This window comes from Crotalus tigris, unplaced genomic scaffold, assembly GCF_016545835.1.
Source record: "Crotalus tigris isolate CLP2741 ecotype Arizona unplaced genomic scaffold, ASM1654583v1 scf7180000017666.27876245, whole genome shotgun sequence".
Taxonomy (NCBI): domain Eukaryota; kingdom Metazoa; phylum Chordata; class Lepidosauria; order Squamata; family Viperidae; genus Crotalus; species Crotalus tigris.
In genome coordinates, this window is record NW_024096551.1 from 1,850,070 (window position 1) to 1,874,846 (window position 24,777).

General features: G+C 40.1%; 2 protein-coding genes across 7 annotated transcripts in view; one reads left to right on the forward strand and one right to left on the reverse strand.

The window, feature by feature from the left end:
* The window catches only part of FYCO1 (FYVE and coiled-coil domain autophagy adaptor 1), a 58,429-nt gene that overhangs the window by 5,711 nt on the left and 27,941 nt on the right, over positions 1-24,777 (reverse strand). For all 6 annotated transcript variants that reach the window (XM_039336150.1, XM_039336146.1, XM_039336148.1 and 3 more), the window contains 2 exons: positions 22,734-22,936; positions 21,940-22,081 (listed from right to left, as the gene is read on the reverse strand). In XM_039336150.1, coding sequence (XP_039192084.1) covers positions 21,940-22,081; positions 22,734-22,936 — 345 coding nt within the window. The remainder of the gene's footprint in view (positions 1-21,939; positions 22,082-22,733; positions 22,937-24,777) is intronic.
* On the forward strand, positions 11,193-19,659 carry CXCR6 (C-X-C motif chemokine receptor 6). The gene is made up of 3 exons (XM_039336160.1): positions 11,193-15,535; positions 17,192-17,239; positions 17,562-19,659. Exon 3 carries the CDS (start codon positions 17,589-17,591, stop codon positions 18,615-18,617), a length of 1,029 nt encoding a protein of 342 aa, XP_039192094.1. The 5' UTR covers positions 11,193-15,535; positions 17,192-17,239; positions 17,562-17,588; the 3' UTR covers positions 18,618-19,659.

A 24,777-nucleotide genomic window follows, 5' to 3' on the forward strand; every position in this document is an offset into this window, starting at 1 on the left:
GGAAGGCAATTATAAGAAAACAGGCAATATAAGCTAGAAAAACTCCAAAACAATGGGAGAAAAAACAGGTACTCATTTTATATACATCTATATAGTTAAATTTTATATCTTACCTAAAGTATTTTTTTATTTTCGGCAATACCAATGTTATATTAGTTCAATGGGCAAAAGATACAAAGGTTTAAACTTAAAGTTTGTTATATTATAATGTGTCATAAAATTCACTGTTACATTAACAAGGAGACTAAGACATTGCAAATTTAGACTGATGAAGTGCACTTATTAAAATTAATGAGTTTTGTTAAAAATGACAATTGAAAAGTTTAAATATTAACATCCATCATATGCGTTTTTTAATAAATACAGATTCATCATCGTGGATGAGCAATGCTTTGCAAAACACAAAAGAAGCAATCATGAGTGAAAGAAATTAAAGGTAGAAAATAAAATAGAATATCTCATTACATCTATATGGCAACAGCTTTCACTGTGTTTATGGATTGCTTATTTCTGGGGCTTATATACTTCTTTAATCCGGCAGGAGTCTCTGAATAGTGTACCTTCCCTTCTTAAAAAAAAAGGTGAAAATACAAGAAAAATAATGCTAAAAAATTAAATGACAGGAAGAAATAATAACAAAAGGATATTTTAAAACAAAGGCATTTGGAAGAAGTTTTCAAACTCAATCCAGAATAAGAGTTCAAATTTATCCTGGGGAGGGGGAGAAGGAGAGGGAGGGAGAGAATTAGAATATTTTTTTCCTTAGGTGGAGTTCTCTAAATGTTTCGACTGATTATTCCTATCCATTTTCCATGTGGCTCAGACATTTCATCATTTCATCATATACACAACACTATTAAAAATCAGTATTGAAAACAAATAGGATTATTTAATGCTAGGATGCAATATATTGATGCTATAATATTTTTCCCACATTCTACACACAGAGATTGATTGTGAAAACAGAATATAGGATGGTTGTAATAATTCTAATTCACTCTTTGTATATGATGTAATACATAAGAAATAGAATAGTTTTATAAAAACATTTTACTTTACAGTACTTGTCTATTTTAAAATTACCATCACTAGATAGCATTATATCAACAAAGTAGTTATCTTTGCTTACTTGCACAATATCTTATCAAATTCTTTTTTCAGGCTTCTTCCTTGTGGCTACTAACCATCAGTCTTTACTTGACAAAAAATTGCACTGATAAACTATGCACAGGCCTCAAAGACCTCAATTCTGCCAGATGAAAAATGCCAGCGAAAGCATTTTTAGGATGTACAGTAGAGCACACTTTAAGAGCAGGGATTACTCAATTCCCCTGATTCCTTCTCTCCCTCCCTACCAATGTTACCAGCCAGCAGGAAAACATCCACCAACCATTTTACTTAGTCTTGCCTGAGACAGAAATAAGGGGAGGAGGTGAATTCTGGCGTATAGTTATAGCAGCAAGTTGATTTGTCAAAATGTGCTCCAATTTTACGTAAGTGTTCTGTAGGAATATTCCAAAGGAGCTCAACTATGAATGATAAACTTCTAAACTTAATAAATTTCTATATGGGTTTAGATCTCATTGATAAAAGTGCTAAACCTGTTTCAAAAGATGAATACAACACGACTTTACCATTATTCCACAAAAGTATAAGTTTGTGTTCAGAAATCAACCAGTTGTGAGAAGGAAGTAAAAAGCCAGTGGTTTTCATTTACAATAGATTTCTCAATTGTTCAAGGCCAAGAAACTCGGGGCAAGGAATCTGTTGTAAATTAGGAAAGGTGGTAAAGGTTTTAAATTACAGGTGCAGGAGAAGAATTGCGCCTACTTTTTGAAGTATTCAATTCCCAAACTAATAAAAATTCAGTAAATAGTTCTATAAACAGTTCTTTTATTATTAGTGAAAATATTCAGTTCTGTTTATAGTTCTATAAACAGTTCCTTTATTATTAATGAAAAGATTCAGAGTTTGTCAGTCACACAAAGACAATAAATAAGAACAATTAGAAAGATTCTAGCTTAATGTATACTGAGGCTATACAGTGTCTGTATATTTGGAAATATTTCAATTGCCAAAACCTGATAATTTCATTTTTATTAGTTATACAGTACTGAGCAAAAGTGTTAGGCAGTTATGCAAAAGTGCTGTAAATTAAGAATGCTTTCAGAAATAGAAGCACTAATAGTTTATTTTTATCATTTAAGAAAATGAAAAGTAAATGAACAGAAGAGAAATCCTAATCAAATCAATATTTGATGTGACCATCCTTTGCTTCAAAACAATATCAATTCTTCTAGTTATAACAACAACAACAACAACAACAACAACAATAATAGACAAAATGATCTTGGAAAACTGCAAGAAAAGGAAGACCAACCTGAATGTGGCATGGATTGACTACAAAAAGGCATTTGACTCTCTGCCACATGACTGGATAATCAATGCCTAGAAATAACAGGAGTCAGTAGAAACTTCAGAAAATTTGTGCAAAGATCGATGGCACAATGGAAGACCCAGTTGCAGATCAATGGTAAAAGACTGGGAGAGGTTAATATCAAGAGAGGAATATTTCAAGGAGATTCATTGTCACCATTATTATTTGTTATTGCACTGTTTCCTCTGTCAACAATACTGAATAACTCAGGACATGGCTATCAAACATCAAAAACATCTGCCAGACTATCCCACCTCCTTTACATGGATGATCTGAAGCTGTATGGAAAACATCATCTGAAATAGAATCGCTGCTCAACACTGTCCGTATATATAGCCAAGATATTGTAATGGAGTTTGGCTTGGACAAATGTGCCACACTTACTATCAAACAAGGAAAAATAATGAAAACTGAAGGAATCAAGATGCCTCACGAAAATAACATTAAGAGTCTGGATGAGGAAGAGTACTACAAATACTTGGGTATCCTTCAAGCTGACAACATCAAGCACACTGAAGTCAAGAAAAAGATTAGAGGTGAATACCTCAAGAGAGTGAAGAAGATCTTAAAATCCAAACTCAATGGAGGAAATACCATAAAGGCAATCAACACCTGGGCAATCCCAGTCATTAGATACACAGCTGGAATAGTGGACTGGACTCAAGCAGACCTAAAAGCAATGGATAGGCAGACCAGAAAAATAATGACAATGAATCAGGCCATTCATCCACGCAATGACATTGACAGACTTTATCTACCAAGGCAAATAGGTGGGTGTGGAATGCTACAAGTACATCAGATGGTTGAAGAAAAAAAAATGGCTTTGGAAGAATATCTGAAGAACAATGATGAAGATGCACTGAAATTAGTATATCAGGAAGGCTTACTGATTACTGGAGAGACCAAACTCGCCTACAAGAAAGACCAAATGAAGAACAGAATAGAGGCATGGGAAGACAAAGCACTACATGGCCAATACATAAAAAAAAATAGCTGGGAAAGCAGATAATAACAAGACCTGGCAATGGCTAAGAGCAGGAAAATTGAAGAAAGAGACCGAGGGACTAATTCTGGCTGCACAAGACCAAGGCTTAAGGACAAACGCATATAAAGTCAAAATTGAGAAGACAACAACAGACAGTAAGTGCCGCCTATGTAAAGAAGATGAAGAAACAGTGGACCACCTGGTAAGCTGTTGCAAGAAGATTGCACAGACTGACTACAAGCAGCGGCATGACAAAGTAGCAACAATGGTGCATTGGAAGATCTGCAAAAAATATCATTTGCATGTAAGCAAAAACTGGTGAGATCATAAAATAGAGAAAGTCATAGAAAATGATAAAATTAAACTGCTCTGGGACTTCAGAATTCAAACAGACAAGCACCTGCAACATAACACCCAGACTTAACAATTGTCGATAAGAAAGACAAAAAAGTCTGGATAGTGGACGTGGCAGTGCCTGGAGACAGCAGAATAGACGAGAAAGAACTGGAGAAGATAACAAAATACAAAGACCTACAAATAGAAATAGAAAAACTGTGGCAAAAGCAAGCAAGGTAGTACCAATAGTCATAGGCTCCTTAGGTGCAATCCCAAAACAACTGGAGCACCACTTGAACACCATTGGCATTGACAAATTCGCTATTAGTCAATTGCAAAAGGCGGCCTTATTAGGAACTGCTTCCATCCTGCGACGATATCTGTAATACCATCAAACATCCACATCTGTCTATCCCAGGTCCTGGGTAAGGACTCGATAGGTAGACAAAATGCCAAATCCAGTCTGAACATCTGGCTGACTGTGCGATGATTCATAATAATAATAATAATAATAACAACAACAACAATAATAATAAAGTTGGAAGGGATCTTGGAGGTCATCTAGTCCAGCCCCCTACTCAGGTAGGAAACCCTCTGCCATTTTGGACAAAGGCTGTCCAGTCTCTTCTTAAAAACTTCCAATCTTGGAGCATTCACCACTTCTGGAGGCAGGTTGTTCCACTGGTTAATTGTTCTAACTGTCAGGAAGTTTCTCCTTAGTTCTAGGTTGTTTCTCTGCTTGATTAGTTTCCATCCGTTGCTTCTTGTCCTGCCTTCACGTGCCTTGGAAAATAGCTTGACTCCCTCTTCTTTGTGGCAGCCCCTGAGATATTGGAACACTGCTTTCATGTCCCCACTCATCCTTCTCTTCATTAAAATAGACATACCCAATTCCAGCAACTGTTCCTTATATGTTTTAGCCTCCAGTCCCTTAATCATCTTTGTTGCTCTTCTCTGTGCCCTTTCTAGAGTCTCAACATCTTTTTTCTCTTGTGGTGACCAAAACTGGATGCAGTATTCCAAGTGTGGCCTTACCAAGGCATTGTAAAGCGTTATTAATATTTCACGCATCTTGATTCTATCTCTCTGTTAATGCAGCTTAGCACTGTGTTGGCTTTTTTGGCAGCTGCAGCACACTGCTGGATCATATTTAAGTGATTGTCTACTAGGACTCCGAGATCCCTCTCACAGTTACTACTATTGAGCAAGGTACCCCCTATACCTGTACATTTGGTCTTTCTTGCATAAATGTAGAACCTTACTTTTTTCACCACTGAATTTCATTTTGTTAGATAGCACCCAGTGTTCAAGTCTGTCTAAGTCCTCCTGTATCTTAAGCCTGTCTTCTGGAGTGTTGGCTATTCCTGCCAGCTTGATGTCGTCTGCAAATTTGATGAGTTCCCCATCTATCCCCTCATCCAAATCGTTGATGAAGATGTTGAAGAGCACTGGGGCCAGAACAGAGCCCTGGGGCACCCCACTACACACTTCCCTCCATGTAGATGCGGTTCCATTGAGGACCACATGCTGAGTATGGCCGGTCAGCCAGCTACAAATGTGTAACCCACATTTTTCTATCTTATCAAGTAGTAGGTTGTGATCTACTTTATCAAATGCCTTACTGAAGTCCAAGTAAATTATATCCACAGCATTCCTCTGATCCACTAATTTTGTCACTTGGTCAAATGCAGTAAGATTTGTCTGGCATAATCTGTTTTTGACAAACCCATGTTGGCTTTTAGTAATGACTTTGTTTGCCTCTATACTTGCATACAGTTTTTGAAGGAACTCGGCAAATTACTTCAAGCTTGTTTCAAACATTAGAAAACCACAGATCTTCTGTGGATGTAGGCTGCTTCAAACCCTTTTGTCTCCTCATGTATTCCCATACAGACTCAATGATGTAGAGATCAGAGCTCTGTGGGACTCAAAACATTACTTCTAGGACTTCTTGTTCTTTTTTATGCTGAAGATAGTTCTGAATGACAATGGCTGTAGGTTTAGGGTCATTGTATTGCTGCAGAATAAAATTGAGGTCAATCAAATGTCTCCCTGATGGTATGGCATGATGGATAAGTATCTGCCTGTATTTTTCAGCATTGAGGACAACATTGATCCTGATCAAATCTCCAACTCCATTTGCTGAAATGCAGCCCCAAACTTGCAAGGAACCTCCATCATGCTTCACTATTGCTTGCAGATACTCATTATTGTACTGTTCTCCAGTCCTTCATTGAACAAGCTGCCTCCTGCTACAACAAAACCTTTCAAATTTTGACTCACCAGTCCAGAGCACCTGCTATCATTTTTTTATATTTTCCTATATTTTTGTGCATGGTTGATTTGCTTAGCCTTGTTTCCACATTAGAGGTATGGCTTTTTGCCCAGAATTCTTCTATGAAGATCACTTTTACGCAGACTTCTCTAGAAAATAGATGGCTCTATGTGGGTCCCACTGGTTTCTGTCAGTTCTGTGCTGATAGCACTATTGGACAACTTCCAATGTTGAGGAGAAGTAAGCATGTTGCAATACGTTTCCTTGACTGATCAGTGTGTCTATAGCAGCGGTTCTCAACCTGTGGGTCGGGACCCCATTTGGGGTTGAACGACCATTTCACGGGGGTTGCCAAACAACGCAGTCCGCCATTTTCCCCCCTTTTCCTTAGCTGTGCTACTCCCTTTTATTCTATTGGCTTTTGAAAGCCAATAGAATAGACTCTCTTGAATAGAGTCTAATTCTATTGGCTTTCAAAAGCCAATAGGAATTGTCCAGGCTGTCTCTGCCCTGCTGAGCCCGCCAAAAGTCCCATTCTGCAAACGGTGCTGCTGCAAGTTGTCTGCAGCGAAGGCGAGCTGTCTGGAAGTTTCCACCCCTCCCTGCTGAGCAACTACTAAAAATGTAAGTAAAAGAGGGCCAGGGGTGGGAGGCCGGTGGGCGCAGGGAGGGCTGCTGGTGCGCGTGGGGCTGGTGGGTGCCTTACCTCCCTTGGGCTGGGCCAGCCGGTGGTCGGCCTGCGCCATCTCTGCCGCTTGCCACCTATGCCTCAGCCAGCACAGGGGGCAGCACCACGTATGTGCGGCACTCCCGGGCAGGGAAAGTCCTCGACTTATGACTGGTTGGGTAGTCCTCGACTTACAAACGGTTGGGGGGTCACGGCATTAAAAAGGTTGAGAATCACTGGTCTATAGTCATCAACATTGCCCATTTCTTTCTGTTTCTTCAAAACAGCTTGAATAGCGCATCTTGAAACCCCAGTCTGCTTTGAAATCTTTGCCTGGAGAGACCTTGCTGATACACTTTAACTACCAGTTTTGCCATGGTGTATGACCTGTGACATGAAACTGTCTTCCGCAACCTCACCTTAGTAGCAGAGTTGACTGAATTCCTCCCAAGAGGCTGCTGCATGGTATGAGCTTCTTTATTTTCTTACCAATGACCTGCTGATTTTACTGCCAAAGTTATTTCTTTGGTAGTGCTGGTCCCTGGTTTTGAATAGGATCACTTAGGAATGACTCAAGACAACTTTTGGACGATTGTGGACTCAGTTGGGAAAGGGAGCCTTGAAAATTCTAATTCATTTTGGAAGTGATTAAAGTCATTGGGCACATACATTTTCCTGTCAGTAGTTTCGTTGCCTTAAGCATACATGGGTATTAACTTTCACTTTTTGAATTTATTGTTTCATTTTGTTTTCTGCTTTAAAATTTGATTAGTGGTTGAATGCTGATTTATTTCTTACTGGTGTACACTGCTTAGAGAGTGCTTGCACTTGAAGTGGTATACAAGTCTCATAAATAAATAAAATAAATAAATAAATTTCAACCCCTTGCTGGACTCTAATTGTTTTTTTTTTTTGATACATGTTGTTTTGGATAATCTCTATCCTCTCTGTATGGAAGCACTGCAGCTGTTTGGGTGTGTGTGTGAGAAGTGTTTTTAGACTCTCACTAAAGGATATCTGTACTTTTTGAACTTGCAACATATCTAGAGTTTATTTCTACTATTTTTTTCTTTTAACTTGGGATTGAAATATAGAGAAACATATAGAAAATATCCCTTCTTTATTCTTTATTTCCTGATCAAGTTTCACGGACTAAGAAATGGCTGAACAGTGGCTGAAACCTAAGAAAGGAGGGTGGGGAGTTTGCAGCCCCTAACTGAATTTCTTTTTAAAAAGTTTGATGAGATGATAATGATCTTGCAAAATACGCTGGGGCATGGAACTTTGGATAAAGAGACACAAAATGACTTTGATCCAGTTCCAGACTAAAGAGATATTCTCATAGTGAAGAACTAACAGAGTGAATTTCATGTTACTCCAAAGTTTAAATTGGCACATTCCTACAATATTAGGACTTTGACTAAAAGGGCAAGTGACAAATTCCTTTTTCCTACAAAGATTGAGGGAGATGGGATGGACTTATTACAGGAGCCAATATGAGTTGGACACCAGGACTAAAGATTTAGTCTTCTGAGCTTTCATATTAGTGCTGGAGCCTATACTGGAATGTGTACTTTGGTCTGCTCTATGCACTGTATTTATGTGGTGCCTTGTTGAGGCTACCATATGAGGATAAATCAAGCTTTGCAAAAATCGCTTGGAGGTTGGAGATACTTCTGAAGTAATCTACCAGATCCTCTGCATGGATTGCCTCTATGACTATGTAGGACAGACAGGGAGGAAGCAAACCACCAGATTGCAAGAATACAAGTGAGTGGTCAGAAAAGAAGACCTGAACTCATTGCTAGTCTCACATTGCAATGAACAAGTACGTTCAATTTTGCAGCTATTAAAATTATTGGCGGAACAAATGCAAAGATAGCCAAGGAAATGATTCAAGCCAGGAAAATAGGTCCCTTGTCAGCAATAGGAATGTTGATTTACCACCAGCTTATTAGGTACATAGGACTCAAAGACTTGGCAGCACAAGGAAACAACAGCCAATAGCTGGCCATTAACACACCAATTAACCAACAGGAACCCACATCCAACCAAGTGCCATATAAATAGGACACATAGAGCAGCCCAAAGCATATATTCTGATAAAGAGAAGTTCCCTGATGATGGGCTCCAGCACAAATCCAAATGCTCGGAAAACTAAATCTCTGGTCCTGGTGTCCAACCCAGATTGGATCCTGCAACATTATCCTGCCTTCATTGGATTTATTACAGTTAACTAGTAACCACTTCTATTTGGACTTTGATTGTAAGACAGACTTATTCTGGAGACTGAAGCAATTATATTTAAACAACAATTGATAAGAGATGGCATTAAGAAACCAACAAGGATATTTGATCCAGGATAAACTATTTATAACTTTTAGGATAATTTGGGATCGATAAGATGCTGCGGTAAACATTCTACCTGTGGATTACAATAAAGTTTGTTAATAGAGCTGTGGAAGCAGTACATGAGTGTGCATGCGCAGGCAAGTGCGCACGAAGCTCCATTTGTGCAAGTGACTTTGGGGATGTTTATACTTCCTCTGATACCATTAAAACTCCCATATCTATCAGATATTTTAGGTTTTATTTCTGAACATGCCTACCATAACAGTCTTATTACCTATAAGATGATTGCTTTTAAAATATCTACCCACAAAAATTATTTGTTGTGCTTGCTCTATATAATCTGCACAGATTTTTATGGAAGTGTGCATAAAATGAACACTTCAACATTGTGTCAAATTTCAGTAAAATTTAATAAAATTGTTGCAAACTGAAAATGGAGTCTTTGGTGCTCTCTGAGCTTAACTGTTTGCTTGCAGTTGTTTCATTATCAGTGCTAGTGAATGTAGGGTTGCTTGAACAGAAAAGCAGAAAACAACAACCTAGCAAAAATCAATATTTTAATCAAGAAATGATATCCAGGAGAAATCCACATCTCCACCAATACTAGCAAGGCAAGCCACTGTATATTAACAGGGAGCAACTTCCCACACACACACTAGCACTGATTAGGTTACCTAGTCAGATAATGAAAAGTCTGCAGATAAGCAACCAAGCTCAGAGAACATCAAGGATTTCATAGTTCAAACTTGAGCTATTTATTTATTTATTTTTAAAATTTATAAGCCGCCCCACTCCTGCAGGACTCTGGGCGGCTAACAATAAAAGCACCATATAACATGACAAAACAAACAATACAATAACAGTCATCCAGGGATCAGATTTTATAAACCCCAGGCCTGCCGGAAAAGCCAGGTCTTAAGCAGCTTACGGAAAACCAACAGGGTGGGAGCGGTCCTAATCTCCGGGGGGAGCTGGTTCCAAGACGTGGGCGCCATCACAGAGAAAGCCCTCCTCCGCAGCCCTGCCAAATGGCACTGCTTGGCCAACGGGACCTGAAGGAGGCCCAGTCTGTGGGATCTAACCGGACGAAGGGAACTATGAGGTAGTAGGCGGTCTCGCAAATAGCCTGGCCCTGAGCCATATAGGGCTTTAAAGGTAATAACCAACACCTTGAATTGGACCCAGAGACCAATAGGCAACCAGTGCAGCTCACGGAGGATAGGTGTAACGTGGGTGTACCGAGGAACACTCACTATCACTCGCGCGGCTGCATTCTGGACCAACTGTAGTCTCCAAATACTTTTCAAGGGTAGCCCCATGTAGAGCGCGTTGCAGTAGTCCAGACATGAGGTGACAAGGGCATGAGTGACTGTAAGGAGAGCCTCCTGGTCCAGGTAGGGTCGCAACTGGTGCAACAGACGGACTTGTGCAAAGGTCCTCCCAGCCACAGCCATCAAATGATGTTCCAAATTCAGCTGTGGATCAAGGAGGACACCCAAGTTGCGAACCCGCTCCGAAGGGGGTATATTTTCCCCTGCTAGAGTCAACACTGGACAGTTAACATGATCCTTGGGAGGCAACATCCAAAGCCACTCGGTCTTGTCAGGATTGAGCCTGAGTCTGTTAACCCCCATACAGACCCTCACGGCTTCAAGACAACGGCCCATCACATCAGCCGCTTCACTGAGAGAGCTCAGGGAGGAGATATATAACTGGGTATCATCCGCATACTGATGAAACCTCACCCCGTGCTGTCTGATGATCTCACCCAGCGGCTTCATATAAATGTTAAATAGGAGGGGGGAGAGGACCGACCCCTGCGGCATGCCACATTCAAGGGGCCTCGGGGTTGACCTCTGCCCTCCCACCAATACTGATTGCGACCGGCCAGAGAGGTAGGAGGAGAACCACCGTAAAACGGTGCCTCCCATTCCCACCCCTTCAAGTCGTTGCAAAAGGATACCATAATCGATGGTATCAAAAGCCGCTGAGAGGTCAAGTAGCACCAAGACAGAGGAATAACCCGTCTCGGGCCCGCCAGAGATCATCCATCAGCGCGACCAAAGCAGTTTCTGTGCTGAAGCCGGGCCTGAAGCCAGATTGAAAAGGGTCTAGGTAATCCGCTTCACCCAGAGACCATTGGAGCTGGAGCGCCACCACTCTCTCTACAACCTTCCCCAAAAAGGGGAGATTGGAGACTGGATGGAAGCTACTATTTATTTATGTATTTATTTGTTCAATTTATTTGCTATCTATCTGATCATGTGGTTATTCTAGGTCAGTGCCCCCGACCTTTTGGGCAGCAGGGACTGGTTCTGTGGAGAAAGGTTTTTTCTGTAAACTGAAGGGGATGTGATTTTACATGCTGCCTGCATCCTGTAGATGGGCTTTGCTTGTTTGCATGGTCTGGTTGCTGGCATGCCAAGGATCAATGCCAGTCCAAAGACTGGGGGTTGGGGACTCTTATTCTAGGTGACTTACAACAATAAAATATATTCTATTAAAAATGCTGAATATAGATGTCAAGCCCCGTGGGCTCGACATTCAAGGGAGGGGGAGAAACCAAAAGCAGCAGCGCATGGACCACCATCGACAGCAGCACCGCCAGTGAACGTAGCACCACCGAACAGCCGGGAGGCCAGTCAGCCTGATTCCGGGGCTGCTGATCAGCTGGCAGTCCTGTACAGCCTCCGCACCACCGGCAGCCATCCGCAGCACTGCTGAGCAGCCGGGAGGCCAGTCGGCCTGGTTTTGGGGTCACCAATCAGCTTGCGGTCCTGTACGGCCTCCGTGCCTTTTGCAGCATTGCCAGACAGATGGGAGGCCTCCGATTGGCTGAGCGCTGCATGGCAAAGGCGACAATGCCAGCAAGTACCGTGGGGTACCCGAGGGTGAAGCAGAGGCTTACCGGAACAGAGAACAGCTCCGACGCTTTGCTGTGCAACGCCAACCAGCAGAGATATGACAGCAGGCCAGGGGGAACCTTTAAAAACAAACACCGGATGCTGGCCTGCTGTATGTGTGTGTGTGTGTGTGTGTGGGGGGGTGGAGCTGCAGGGAGGAAAGTATTTAACGCGCTGGGAGCCAAGCCCTTCCTGTGCTGACTTTGTGAATCATTGGATTAAAGCATTTGTTGAAGTGTTCCTGTGTGCCAGTCACCCTATTCTTCTTCTGCCGTGTCTGAGGAGGCTAGGAAAGCCAGTGCTCATCCCTTTTTGTTACCCTTCCCATTACCCTTGTGTGCTTTCAAGGGAATGGCTGAGGGAATGCAGGAGGCAACACCGGTGGCTGAAGGAGGAGAACCAGCTGAGGCTACCAGGCCAACGTCTGATGCAGAAGGTGGGGAGCCTAGCTGGTGGTAAGGCCCAAGGTGCGGGAGGCACGGCTAGAAGTTCCGGTGAGTGAGGCTCAGGATGCAGGGGCCCCAGACCCTTGGGGGGGGGGTAATGGCACAGCTCAGTGATCACCAACCCGGACGCTGGTTGTGCACACACACCGGGGGCTGCAGAACCTCTGATGGAGTGGGGGGAGAGGTGTCTCACAGATGAGGATGACAGGGAATGGAGCTACTCCACGGCACCTGGACAAACCACCATAGACATCCTGAGGGATAGGTATGGTGAGGCCGGATTCCAGGACTCATTCCCATGGTCAAGATGGGAAGCGGGCCGTGAGATGACTTCATAGTTCTGGACAGAGACACAGCCATCCAGGTAAGGCCCACCTCGGTTCCATTTAGCCAGCCCTAGGTTCAGGGTGGCTCCCTAAGTCGGAGGCTCCGATCTAGTAGGACCAGCAGACCAAACACGGCCTCTGTGGGAAGGCAGATCGGTAATGGATGCAGGCAGAGTGCCCACTCATACTGATGAGTCCATAGACAGGGTGTCAGGGGGAATACAGGGCCCTGATTGATTCTGGCTGCACCCGCTGCCTGATTAGTAAGGGCGTTGTGGCTGAGGCCGGGATTGGGGTGCGGCAGCTGGCCAACCCTATTAAATTTGAACAGGTGGATGGATCCCTTCTGGGGGGGAGGCTACCCTTGTAACGGAGCCTGTTAGCCTAGGGATGGGGGCCCATTGGGAGGTTCTCTGGTTTATCATGGTTCCTTCCATGACCGAGGCCATGATCCTAGGACTGGCATTGTTGGACAAGTGGGACCCTACGATTTGGTGGGAAGGGGGATACCAAAAACTGCGGACTGGGATCAGTCCCCAGCCACCAGACCAAGACCCAGAGAAAGGAGATGGAGAAGGGAGTAGGATGGCAATCGCAAGTCAAGAGAGTACCAGGGGGAAACCCTCCTTTCCAGCAGTGTATGCCGACCTTGCTGAGGTGTTCAGCGAGGAGGAGTGTGATGTCCTGCCTCCTCACCGGCCAACTGACTGTGCAATCAACAACTGCCCAAACCCTGGATGACGCCCAGGGAGATGTAGGAGCTGCGTCGATATACTGACCGGAACCTGGTGAGGGGCTTTATCCAACCGGCCCATTCATAGATAGCAGCTCCTGTTCTGTTCAAAGAGAAGAAAGACGGCTCCTTGAGGTTGTGTGTTGACTTCCGTGGCATCAGTGGAGTTTGTGTGGAGAACATGTACCCCCTGCCACTCTTGAAAGACTTGTTAGCCCATCTGGCAAAGGGAAAGGTGTTCACCAAGCTGGACTTATGGGAGGCATATTACAGGGTCCGCATCAGACAAGAAGATGAGTGGAAGATAGCCTTCAACTGCCCACTTGGTAGCTACCAGTTCAGGGTGATGCCATTTGGGTTGCAGGGGGCCCCCGTGGTATTTATGCAGCTCATCAATGAGGTGCTGCATGAACACCTATACTGTGGAATGCTAGCATACCTGGTCAACATCTTAATATACACTTCCACCGTGGAGGAACACATCTGATTGGTGAGACAGATGCTGGAGAAACTGTTGAAAGCACAACTGTTTGTAAAACTCTCTAATTCTACCAAACTTGGCTGGACTATCTGGGCTACAGGATATCAGGGGCAGGGGTGGAAATGGACTCTAACAAGGTCAGGGCTGTGCTAGAGTGGCAAGCGCCACGGACCCATTGTCAACTGCAGTTTCCTAGGGTTTGCCAACTTTTATCGGCAGTTTATCTTGTTTGCAGCGGTAGCTCTACCCCTGACATACCTGCTCCGCACACGACAAACTGCAATGAAGCCACGGCCCGGTCAGCCACTAGTGTGGACCATGGCATGCCAAAAGGCCTTTGAGGACCTAAAGGTCCTGTTTGCAAGGGAGCCGGTCTTGCTCCACCCAAGTCCCGACATGCCAGTTGTGGTGCAGGCAGAGGCCAGTGACATCGCGATGGGAGCAGTGTTACTGCAAAAGAACAGCCAGGGGTGTTACAGCCCTGTGCCTATATGTCACGGAAACTGATGGAAACTGAGAGGGCATGGGCCATTTGGGAGGAGGTGTTTGCCATATGGTGGCCGTTGTCCACATGGCGACACCTACTAGAGGGGGAGAAGAAACCATTTGAGGTCTGAACAGACCATAAGAACCTCGAGGTGTTGCAGTCATGGAGGCACTTGTCTCCCAAACATATCTGTTGGGCGCAGTACTTCCAACACTTCCGTTTCTGTTTGAGGTATGTACCAGAGGGGAAGAACTTTCTTGCCAATGCTCTGTCACAAATGCCTCAATATGATAATAAGCGGGAGGAGGTAGTACAGGCAATCATGCCCCCCTACCGGCAAGCTGCAGCGTGGGTGGTACTGCATAACCTGGCTGTCAACCTGGTCCAGGAGCTGCACAAGGCAGTCCAGGATAACCCCTGGTCACAGGAACATCCAGGCCTACTGACATGGAGTGATGACCTAGCATGGAAAGGCAACAAGCTGTATGTCCCACAGGCTCTATGACAGGGAGTGTTACAATGGTACCATGACGTAAAGCAAGCGGGACATTTCGGGTTCCTTAAAACCCTACATCTGGTGCAGGGACTGGTAAGGATGCTGACAATAGACACATTTGTATCTTTTCCTCCAAATAGTCATAAGCTACTCATGCTTCTTGAGGAAAGCAATTCACTGTATTGGGGATGTTTTGAGAAGTTAAGGCACACTTAAAAAAAGCATTACTTTTTGCAACATCTTCAAAATTATATAGGTATTACCTAGATAAAACCAATATTTTAAATTTGTCCAAATAAGTATTTCTTATTTGAACCTTAGTAACATAATTTGTTTATACTTCCAATAAGATCATACAAAAAACGTACACAACAATTTAATTATATCACGATACAAATACCCAAACACAAATATATTTTCCCACAATTAGCTGTGTTATTCAAATCAGACATATTTAATGGTTAACCAGGTGCATAAGCAACCTAATTTCTTTTCCTGTAAAATTGAACAGGAAGCACATGGTAACAAATATATATATATTATGGTTACCTCAAATGTCGCCTTCATGCCGTCTGATATTAAACAACAAGATAAGGTTGTACCATTGCAAGGTAAGCTGTTATCTCTGTTAGATTTATATTTAAAATATTTATATATAAGAAAATAAGTTAGAGAAGTCGCCACCTTTTAAAAGAATGACGTTGAAAAGTGTATATACTTTTTCAAATATGTTATATTTTAAAAAGTAGAGTGCTTTTATTTTTTATAAATCCCACATTCTTAAATCTCACTTTTCATATATCCACTTCTATAGCTTTTAAATAACTGACTCATTTTCTTTTCAAAGAATATTGGCTGTAAAAATGCATCAGTACTGCAATGTATCTATTTGCAAAAGGGGAACAAACAAATCCAAGCATTATTATCAAAAGATGCCATTAATCATCAGTTAACTCCATCTTCCTATGATTATTACGCATATTCAACTTAAAAATGCTATTCTTATTTTGTTTTACTTATTCTTAAAGTATTTGATGAGTTTTATAAAAGTAGATCAAAAATAGAAATACCAAAAGATAAAAACATAATTAAAGTGTAATTGTCAAATGAAGTATACAACAGTGCATTCTCCCCTTCATTTCCCCCTGACCAGTACTTAGATATTTATACTTTGCTTTAAAGTTTTAGAGTTGTTGTTTATATCTATGTAAATCATTTTTCAACCCTGAACTATAAATACTCTCCTCTTTAGTAAATCATTTTTTCAGCTTCTTTTTAACCACCTGAAAATCCTTACTGGATGACTACTTATGTTTTTTTGTGGCTTTTACTTATGTATAGTGATGTATATATAAGTGCATAATACAATTATTATGTACTTACACATACTTGATCAGCTACATGATCTCATACCTTAATTCAGAATTAATATAGTAGAAACATATTTCACTATGAAGGTTCAGATTGTGTCTTGGGTTGATGATTGTTGGTTCCTTTTATGAAACTAGATTTTACCTATGATTACAGCCATAAAACATAGATTTAAAAAAGTGAATAGATCTATTTTCTGGGCACACTGGGGATTCAAGATATTAGCATTTTGGATCAATTCAGTTCTGGGGAAACTGCTTTTAAAACGTCTATAGAAGTTTGATTTATATTACTTTTTTAACTGAAATACTTGATAATTGGACTCTTTGGTTATGATGCCATTATTGCTTTTGAACTTCTAGATTTTAGAGAATTCAAGTGAAATGTATAAGCCCATAAATTATGTTTTAACATGTTCAAAGAACTGAAGAAACTGACTTTATGCTATCTTTGGAAATAGTTTATTAAGATTAACTAGTCAAAGACTGTTATTCAAAGTATGCAATTTCCTTTGATCTTAATAGTAAAAATATTTTGTATGTTTTGTACATTTCAGAGAATGTTTAATAAGAGTTGGCTTTTATTGCCTTGTTATTGAAGGGCAATTTCAAAATTGGAACCTTAAATGGTTTTTATTTATTCTACTCTTGTCACATATGGGGGCTAAAATCAATAGGGTTGTTAATATGATTTGGATCAATTAATACAATTAATAATCGTATTAAAACTGCATATCATCTTTTTGCCTATGTTTTCTATATGTGAAATTTAACAAGCTATTAACAGTTGTGAACTTTTTGGATTCAGGGCTGAATGTGACGTAATTGGAAAGATCCAAAGCGATCTGCCATAGTATATTGCTTGTAAACAACCACATTCTTTATTTTTTTTAACAGAGGACAAAACGAGAAGACTTCTGAATAGTTTCCTCTTGGAAAACAGAGGTAATTTATGATGTAATCTTTTCTTTTTTATTTTCTTCAAATATCATTATTTTAGTGTTGCTTTACATTGTTAATACTATTATATGAATGTTTTTCTTATAAAGTAGTCTGATACAACTATACACTCTCAAACTAAGGAAATTAAAATGAAGAACTGTAGCAGCCTTCCCCAGTCTGATCATTCCCACCTGTATCTAGACTGCAATTGCCATCTCTGCACCTCCAAGCTGGTGAAGCATGATAGAAACTTCCCAATAATAAATAGGGAAAATTGCATTGTAGATTTATCATGTGAACCATTTTCCAATATATATTCTTACAGGTATTAAAGAAAGGAAGGAACGCAAACATGGAAGAAGATTATTACGATGCATTTCTTAGCAACAACACTTCTGATGAAAGTTACTCATATGAAACCTTTTTGGGGTTCAAGCGAGTTTTCCTTGTCTGCATGTATTCATTTGCCTGCATCTTTGGAGTGACAGGGAACTCTTTGGTTATCATAATTCTGGTTTTTTACAAAAAAGTGAAAATGCTTACAGACATATTTTTAGTGAGCCTGGCTATTGCTGATTTCAGCTTTCTTTGCACGCTGCCCTTCTGGGCTTATTCTGCTGCAGAAGAGTGGATCTTTTATACTCTCCCATGTCAAATCATCCTTGGTTTTTACACCTTGAATCTGTATGGTTCTATGTTAACTCTCACTTCTATAACTGTTGACAGATATTTTGTAATTGTGCAAGCAACCAAAACCCGTATCAGTCAACACAAAAGAAGATTCTGGGGTATTGTGGTCTGTATTTCAATTTGGATAATCTCTCTGCTGCTTGCTTTGCCGCAGTTCATCTTCAGTATAGAGGAAAAGTTAGACAAAAAGATATGTTTTGCAAATTATGCTTCCCCATCTATTCAGCTGTTCACCGAAACAATTCAGATGACACTTGGATTCTTCTGTCCTATGCTCTTCATGATTATATGCTATTCAATCATTGTAAAAACTTTACTCAGTGCTAAGGGCTTCCACAAGCACAAATCCTTACAAATAATATTTGCTATTATTGTAACTTTCATTTTGACACAAATGCCCTACAACCTTTTGAAACTCATGCGGGCCTCAGACCGTAATATCATGCTCGACTATAGGTTTGAGTACGCTTTGATCATCACAGAAGCAATTGCTTATTTCCATGGTTGCCTCAACCCAGTTCTCTATGTCTTTATTGGTGAGAAGTTTAGAAAGAACTTAGCAAAAGTTCTAAAAAATAATTGTTGTGTTAAACATCAAGTTACAAGACAGTGGCATACAACTGATGAAAATGGCTCCAAAAGTGGTACTGCCACAAATAATGCAGAGGAAACAAGCATGGTTCCCTTATAAGAGACCTGAGACATATTCATATCTTCAGGCTGATTTCAGTTCTAGTTTCCCTGAGCACTCATGAAAACAAGCAAGTTTCTAAATAGCTATCACGACTGTAAAATAGTAGTTTTCTGGCAAAAAAAAATGAACAGAATCTCACTGCAGCCTCAATTCTTATGTTATAGATTTCATCTGAGGAAATAAAGACAAAATAAAAATATGCTAAATTATATAGCAGTTTTAGAACAAATTCTAAAATGCTTAGGCTAAATCTTGGCATCTTTTAATTGTAATCTATTGCTATTTTGAAATGCACTGCCAGAAATTAAGAGTAGTTTGAAGAAATCACTAATATTTTAGCTTGCCTTTGTTCAATATAAGAACCTATTCACATTAATCACTGATATTTCTATACAGCTTAAAGGAGAGCCTAATACATGTATTTGTTTTTCTTCTGCTTTTCATAGTGAAATATGCTTTACCCTGACTACAATATTGATCTATACAGACCTTCTATTCCTGCTGATAATAGATTCATGAGATATTGAGTAAAAGAGCGTTCATAAACTTTGTTCCCTCAATTTAAAACCAATTGTATGGCACCTAATTCAGTTACAGAATGTTGCCTGGCTATTATTATTAAATAAAATAATATGACTAAATAAACAGTTGGCATCTACTGAAATAACTCTAAATTCTATTTTCCCATTTGCAGATAGGGAGGGAAGGGAAAGAAACACTTTAGGCCAGGCTTTGCCTCGGACATTTTCTCTGGTTTTCACACAATTCTAAAATGTAATTTGATTTATATGAGATCTTCCCTTTGTTGATTGGTAGAAATGAAAAAAACTGGCCAAAGAAATCAGTATCTTCAAGATTATGCCTGAGTTTATTATACATTATTTTGCAGTAAGTCCTATGGAATTCACTACCGCTTTCTCTGTCCGCAGCAGTCAGATTCGTCCTGTCAAACCTAGCAGACAACTTTACCTCCCAAAAAGTAGAGAAGGGAACTAGGGGATTAGCTATTTTGGAGCTAATTCTCACTAACAGATGAAATGATAGAAGGTGTTGAAGCCACAGGAACCTTGGGAGGAAGTGATCAAGCAATATTGGAATTCAATATTATGGAAGCACAAGCAATAGAACACAGTCAAACTAGACTCTTGGACTTCAAGAGAACTAATTTCAAAAAACTGAGAGAGGGCTTGGGAAGGATTCCATGGATGAGAATCCTCAAGGTGAAAACAACTCAAGAAGCTTAGGAAATTTTGAAAAGTGTGGTAATAAAAGCCCAGTCTAGCACAATACCAACAAAGAAGAAAAATAACAGCTCTCAAAAGAAACCAGCATGGCTGCATAAAGAACTCTCTGATCAATTGAAAGATAAAAAAGACAAGTATAGAAAGTGGAAAGGGGGACATAACTAAGGCAGAATACCAGCAAATAGCCCGAGCCTGCAAAGATGAAGTAAGGAAAGCTAAGGCTCAAAATCAACTAAGGCTTGAGACCAAAGTCAAAAATAACAAAAAAAGCTTCTTTCAACATATAAAAAACAAGAAACAAGTGAAAGAAATGATTGGTCCATTAGTGGGTGAAAGTGGTAAGAAGGTAACTAGCAATAGGGAGAAAGCAGAACTATTTAACTCGTTTTTTGCATCTGTCTTTACACAAAGGGAAAAAACAGACCAACTTATCAAACACAAGTTAAGATAGGCAAGAAAATGGTAAGTGAGCACCTGTCTAGCCTAGACGAGTTCAAATCACCAGGACCAGATGGATTACACCCCAAGGTTCTCAAGGAACTGGCAGATGTGATCTCAGAACCACTGAACTATATTTTCAAAGATCCTGGAGCACTGGGGAACTACCAGAGGACTGGAAAAGAGCTGATGTAGGTCCCATCTTCAAAAAAGGAAAAAAATTGGATCCAGGAAACTACAGACCTATCAGCCTGACCTCAATACCTGGGAAGATTCTGGAAAAGATAATCAAACAACAACTCAGCAGCACCTAGAGACAAACAAAGTCATTACCAAATGCCAACATGGGTTTGTCAAAAACAGATCATGCCAGACAAATCTTATTGCATTCTTTGACCAAATTAGTGGACCAGAGGAATACTGTGGATATGATTTACTTGGACTTCAGTAAGGCATTTGACAAAGTAGATCACAACCTACTACTCGATAAGATAGAAAAATGTGGGTTAGACAGCATCACGACCAGATGGATTCGTAGCTGGCTGACCGGCCGTACTCAGCGTGTGGTCCTCAATGGAACCGCATCTATATGGAGGGAAGTGTGTAGTGGGGTGCCTCAGGGCTCTGTCTGGGCCCAGTGCTCTTCAACATCTTCATCAATGATTTGGACGAGGCAATGATTTACCATTGCCTGCTTCTTAGGGCTGAAAGAGAGGGACTGGCCTAAGGTCACCCAGCTGAGTTTTATATTTATTATAGTTAATATTTACTAGGTTTATGACCTAACTCTCCTGGAGTTCAAGGCTGTCTTCCAATTTCTCTCTATCACAAGACTGTAAGTTAGACTGAACCAAGAGAAATGGATTGGCTCAAAGTCACCCAGACATCTTCTATGATTGAGGGTAAACCTAATTTCCCAGACCTACTCCACCAGTTTAACCACTATACTGCACTTTTATTTACCGTAAATGCCGGCGTATAAGGCGACTTCCGCGAGTGCTGAAATCGGCGCCAAAGACGGGGGTCATCTTATACGCCAAGTCGTCTTATACGGCAGAAATACTGGTAGTTTCCGGCGTACAAGACGACGCTTTAGGAATGCGGCCCGGCTATAAAGACGGGGGTCATCTTATACGCCGGGTCGCCTTGTACGCCGGCATTTACGGTACTTCAAATCTTGCTGAAGACCTAGATCTTCTCCCATAATGTGGAGCCATGCTCATTACTTTTTACATGAGAATTAGTAACTTTTCATCATACAGTATTTTTCTTCTTTTACTGATTTTTGGCAGCCAAGAGCTTCAGTAGACAGGATGATGAAATTACCTTACCAGAAAAGACTGAACCAAGCTTTTGTTACTTTGGGGTAGCGGGAAAGAATTGATTTTTGTTGGTTTGTTCTAGGAATATGTGTTCAGGAAGTAGCCTCTGGATATCCTGCCTATTTTGAAAGAATGTATGCATTTACAATCCTGAAAGAAAGCCAAAGCCATCTTCCTCTATAATTATATTCTCTATGAATTTACAGTGTTTTTGATTTTTGGATATGAAAGAAATATTTTTCCTTTCCATTATATATAATGCACAATCTTTTTCTGCTAATCAGTGGCATTATCATTCATTCTATATTTACTCACAAGTCAGGAACATCATGATCCAAAGAGTCTTCAGTTTGATTTTTGCTGTGAACAGAGTCATCTTCTTGTATTTGACCCACTTCTTCATCTGTTATTATATCAAATACTGCATCATCTGTAGACTTAGAGGTTTCGTTTGTAACTGTGCCAAAGGAGAAGATACAAAAAATATTATTTATGTAGCAGGAAATACACAAAAAGTAATAATTGTAGGCTTGGGCTGCCAAAAAAGACATTAAACAAATTGCATTGATATTTCACCAACAGACATTTCTTATGTACTGTACTCCAAAAAGTCACCACTACATGTAGAATGGCAACCTCCAAGATGTTTTAAAAAGTCTGTTTCTAGTAGCATACAGCATGCATCCATTTCTGCATAATCCACATAAAGAAAGGTTCTGATTTTTGAGCTGAAGGAGAACCTACTGCTTTGTTGGATTTTGAGTACTGCATATGTACTGTTAAGGTTCTAATACCTACAAAATTACCTGAATACGAATGAAACATGTATTTGAAAGAAAATCCAGAAGCTTTACGTGCTCTTTTGCACATATTTCCATCACAGTGAACATTGCACTATTGTGGGGAAAGATGGGACAACAAAGAAAATAGATCATTCTAGAATGTCACCATCCCAGTTTCACAGGATATTTCTAATTTCTTCATTAGATTCTCCTAATTAGAAAAATATGTCCTGGATTATTTAACAAGCTGACCAAAAAATAGTGTAACATCTAATCTGAAGTTTTTGTAAAGACACAATAAATTTGGAAAAAAATGTTGAAGCTCACCCAAAATTTTGCGGACCAGGGACAATGGTGAGGCCAGCAGACTTGATGATGGTGATTCTTCTGGTGTAAAGTTTAATTCAGAATCAACAGGATTGGCAGTCACTTTTTTAAAACAAGCTTGACAACAGCGTTCTTTCTTTCCAGTTTGCTTTGAAACGGCATAATGGTTGCAGCAGTAATAGCAGAAAATGCGCCCACACATTCTTAAAAAACAAAGTAAAAACATATTTAAAATTAAGCACTTATAAGACACAATTTTCCATACAGAAAAAAACTAATTTCTTAATAGTACTATAGTACTAAAACCAGATACCCTTGAAATCATTAGAAATATTAAAATTATATCTGAAAAAATATTTTATTTTATTATCAAATATTAACAGCAACCAGAAATTATTTTTAACAGGTTAATCCTTTCTTTCTTTCTTTCTTTCATTCTACACTTTTATTGAGAAATGAACTGTATTACTGTACTAAATTCAGGATGCAATTTGATGTTCTAGGACTAGTTTAAACAATTAAAGCTTTTTAGTTGATTAATAACATTGCCTTGAATCTTCTCTTCAATTCATCAATTAAAAGATGACATCCTGTTACAAATGATTTCCTAATAAAACACCTATGCATATGTACATCAAAATCTAAACCAATTCATTTTTGTCAAGTTTTAATAACAGTCAATATTGTCATTTTATCATTTAAAAATTGAACAGGATGACTGAGAATTCTACTTAACAGAAAAATCTGCTACAACTCTCTGCAAAAATATTGCTGCAAAGGTCATAAGTGTGAAAAATGTCCATAAGTCATTTTTTCAGTACTGTTGTAACTTCAAACTGTCAGTAAATGAATACCGTATATGCCGGCATATAAGGCGACTTCTGCAAGCATTAAAATCAGCGCCAAAGACGGGGGTCGTCTTATACGCCGAGTCGTCTTATACACCGGAAATACTGGTAGTTTCCAGCGTATAAGACAACGTTCTAGGAATGCGACTCGGCGCCAAAGACATGGGTCGTCTTATACACCGGGTCGCCTAATACGCCGGCATATATGGTAGTTGTAAGCTGAGGATTTCCTGTATGATCAAATACTGAATTCAAAGTAAAGCAACATTACTGAAGGTTCTGGAATATATAATAGATGGACCTCTTCCCACAGACATCTTCTTGTATTTGATAAAACACTTCTTAGTAATAACTTAATAAAATAATAGTAACAATTTCTTTTGATCTGAATCACTAAAACCTTGTTAAAGAGCTTCACATTGGGGATGGTGTGTATGGAAACTGCACTTCTGACTCTAAGTAAGCAACTGATGCAAATAACTCAGCACTTCAGCTAAATTACTGTCTTAGCCCAAGAACAATCCACAGAGAATATAGAGTCCTTCAGTTTAATGACACTGTCATCTATCCAGATTCAGCCATAGTTTCATTCCATACAGCATTAACCTTATGAACTCTCAAGCTTCCTCCTTCCGTTATATATTCATGATGGACAATATTTATTTGCTACGTATATGTAAGGGTGTGGGTCTATACATATGTTGTTCATAGTATGTTTAGGTGTGTGTCATGTATGTGTTTCACTTTGAGAGTGGGCAACTAAATTTCATTTTTGATGTGTGCTGTTGTGCTCACAGTAAAAAAAATGACAATAAAGGTTATCTTATCTAAGCGAAGGGTTAAGAAAAGTACAGGTATCATGGCAGTATATTTGGATCCCCCATCTATTTGTATGTGACACTTATACAGAAAGTCAGAGTTTGACTGTGCTGCTGTGAATGCAGTTTTGCCTTCCAATGAAGGAGAATATTTGTAGCTCAGGATTGAAACGAAGAGTCCTTAGTGCTCTCTGAGCTTGTTTTCTTGCAGACAATTTATTACCCTAACTAGGTAACATCATCAGTGCTAGTAAGGAGTGCTGTTTGCTCTCTGTTTATATTCTGGTTTCTTGCCTGTCTGGGTGGGTAGGAGTGGTCTTAGGGATTCTTTGGTTGAGCTATTTACCAATGGCTCCTTGGCAGTTTCTTGATTGCGAT

Bases quoted from the DNA above. Each gene is read 5' to 3' on its own strand.
- CXCR6 (XM_039336160.1), top strand. From the start codon at position 17,589: ATGGAAGAAGATTATTACGATGCATTTCTTAGCAACAACACTTCTGAT.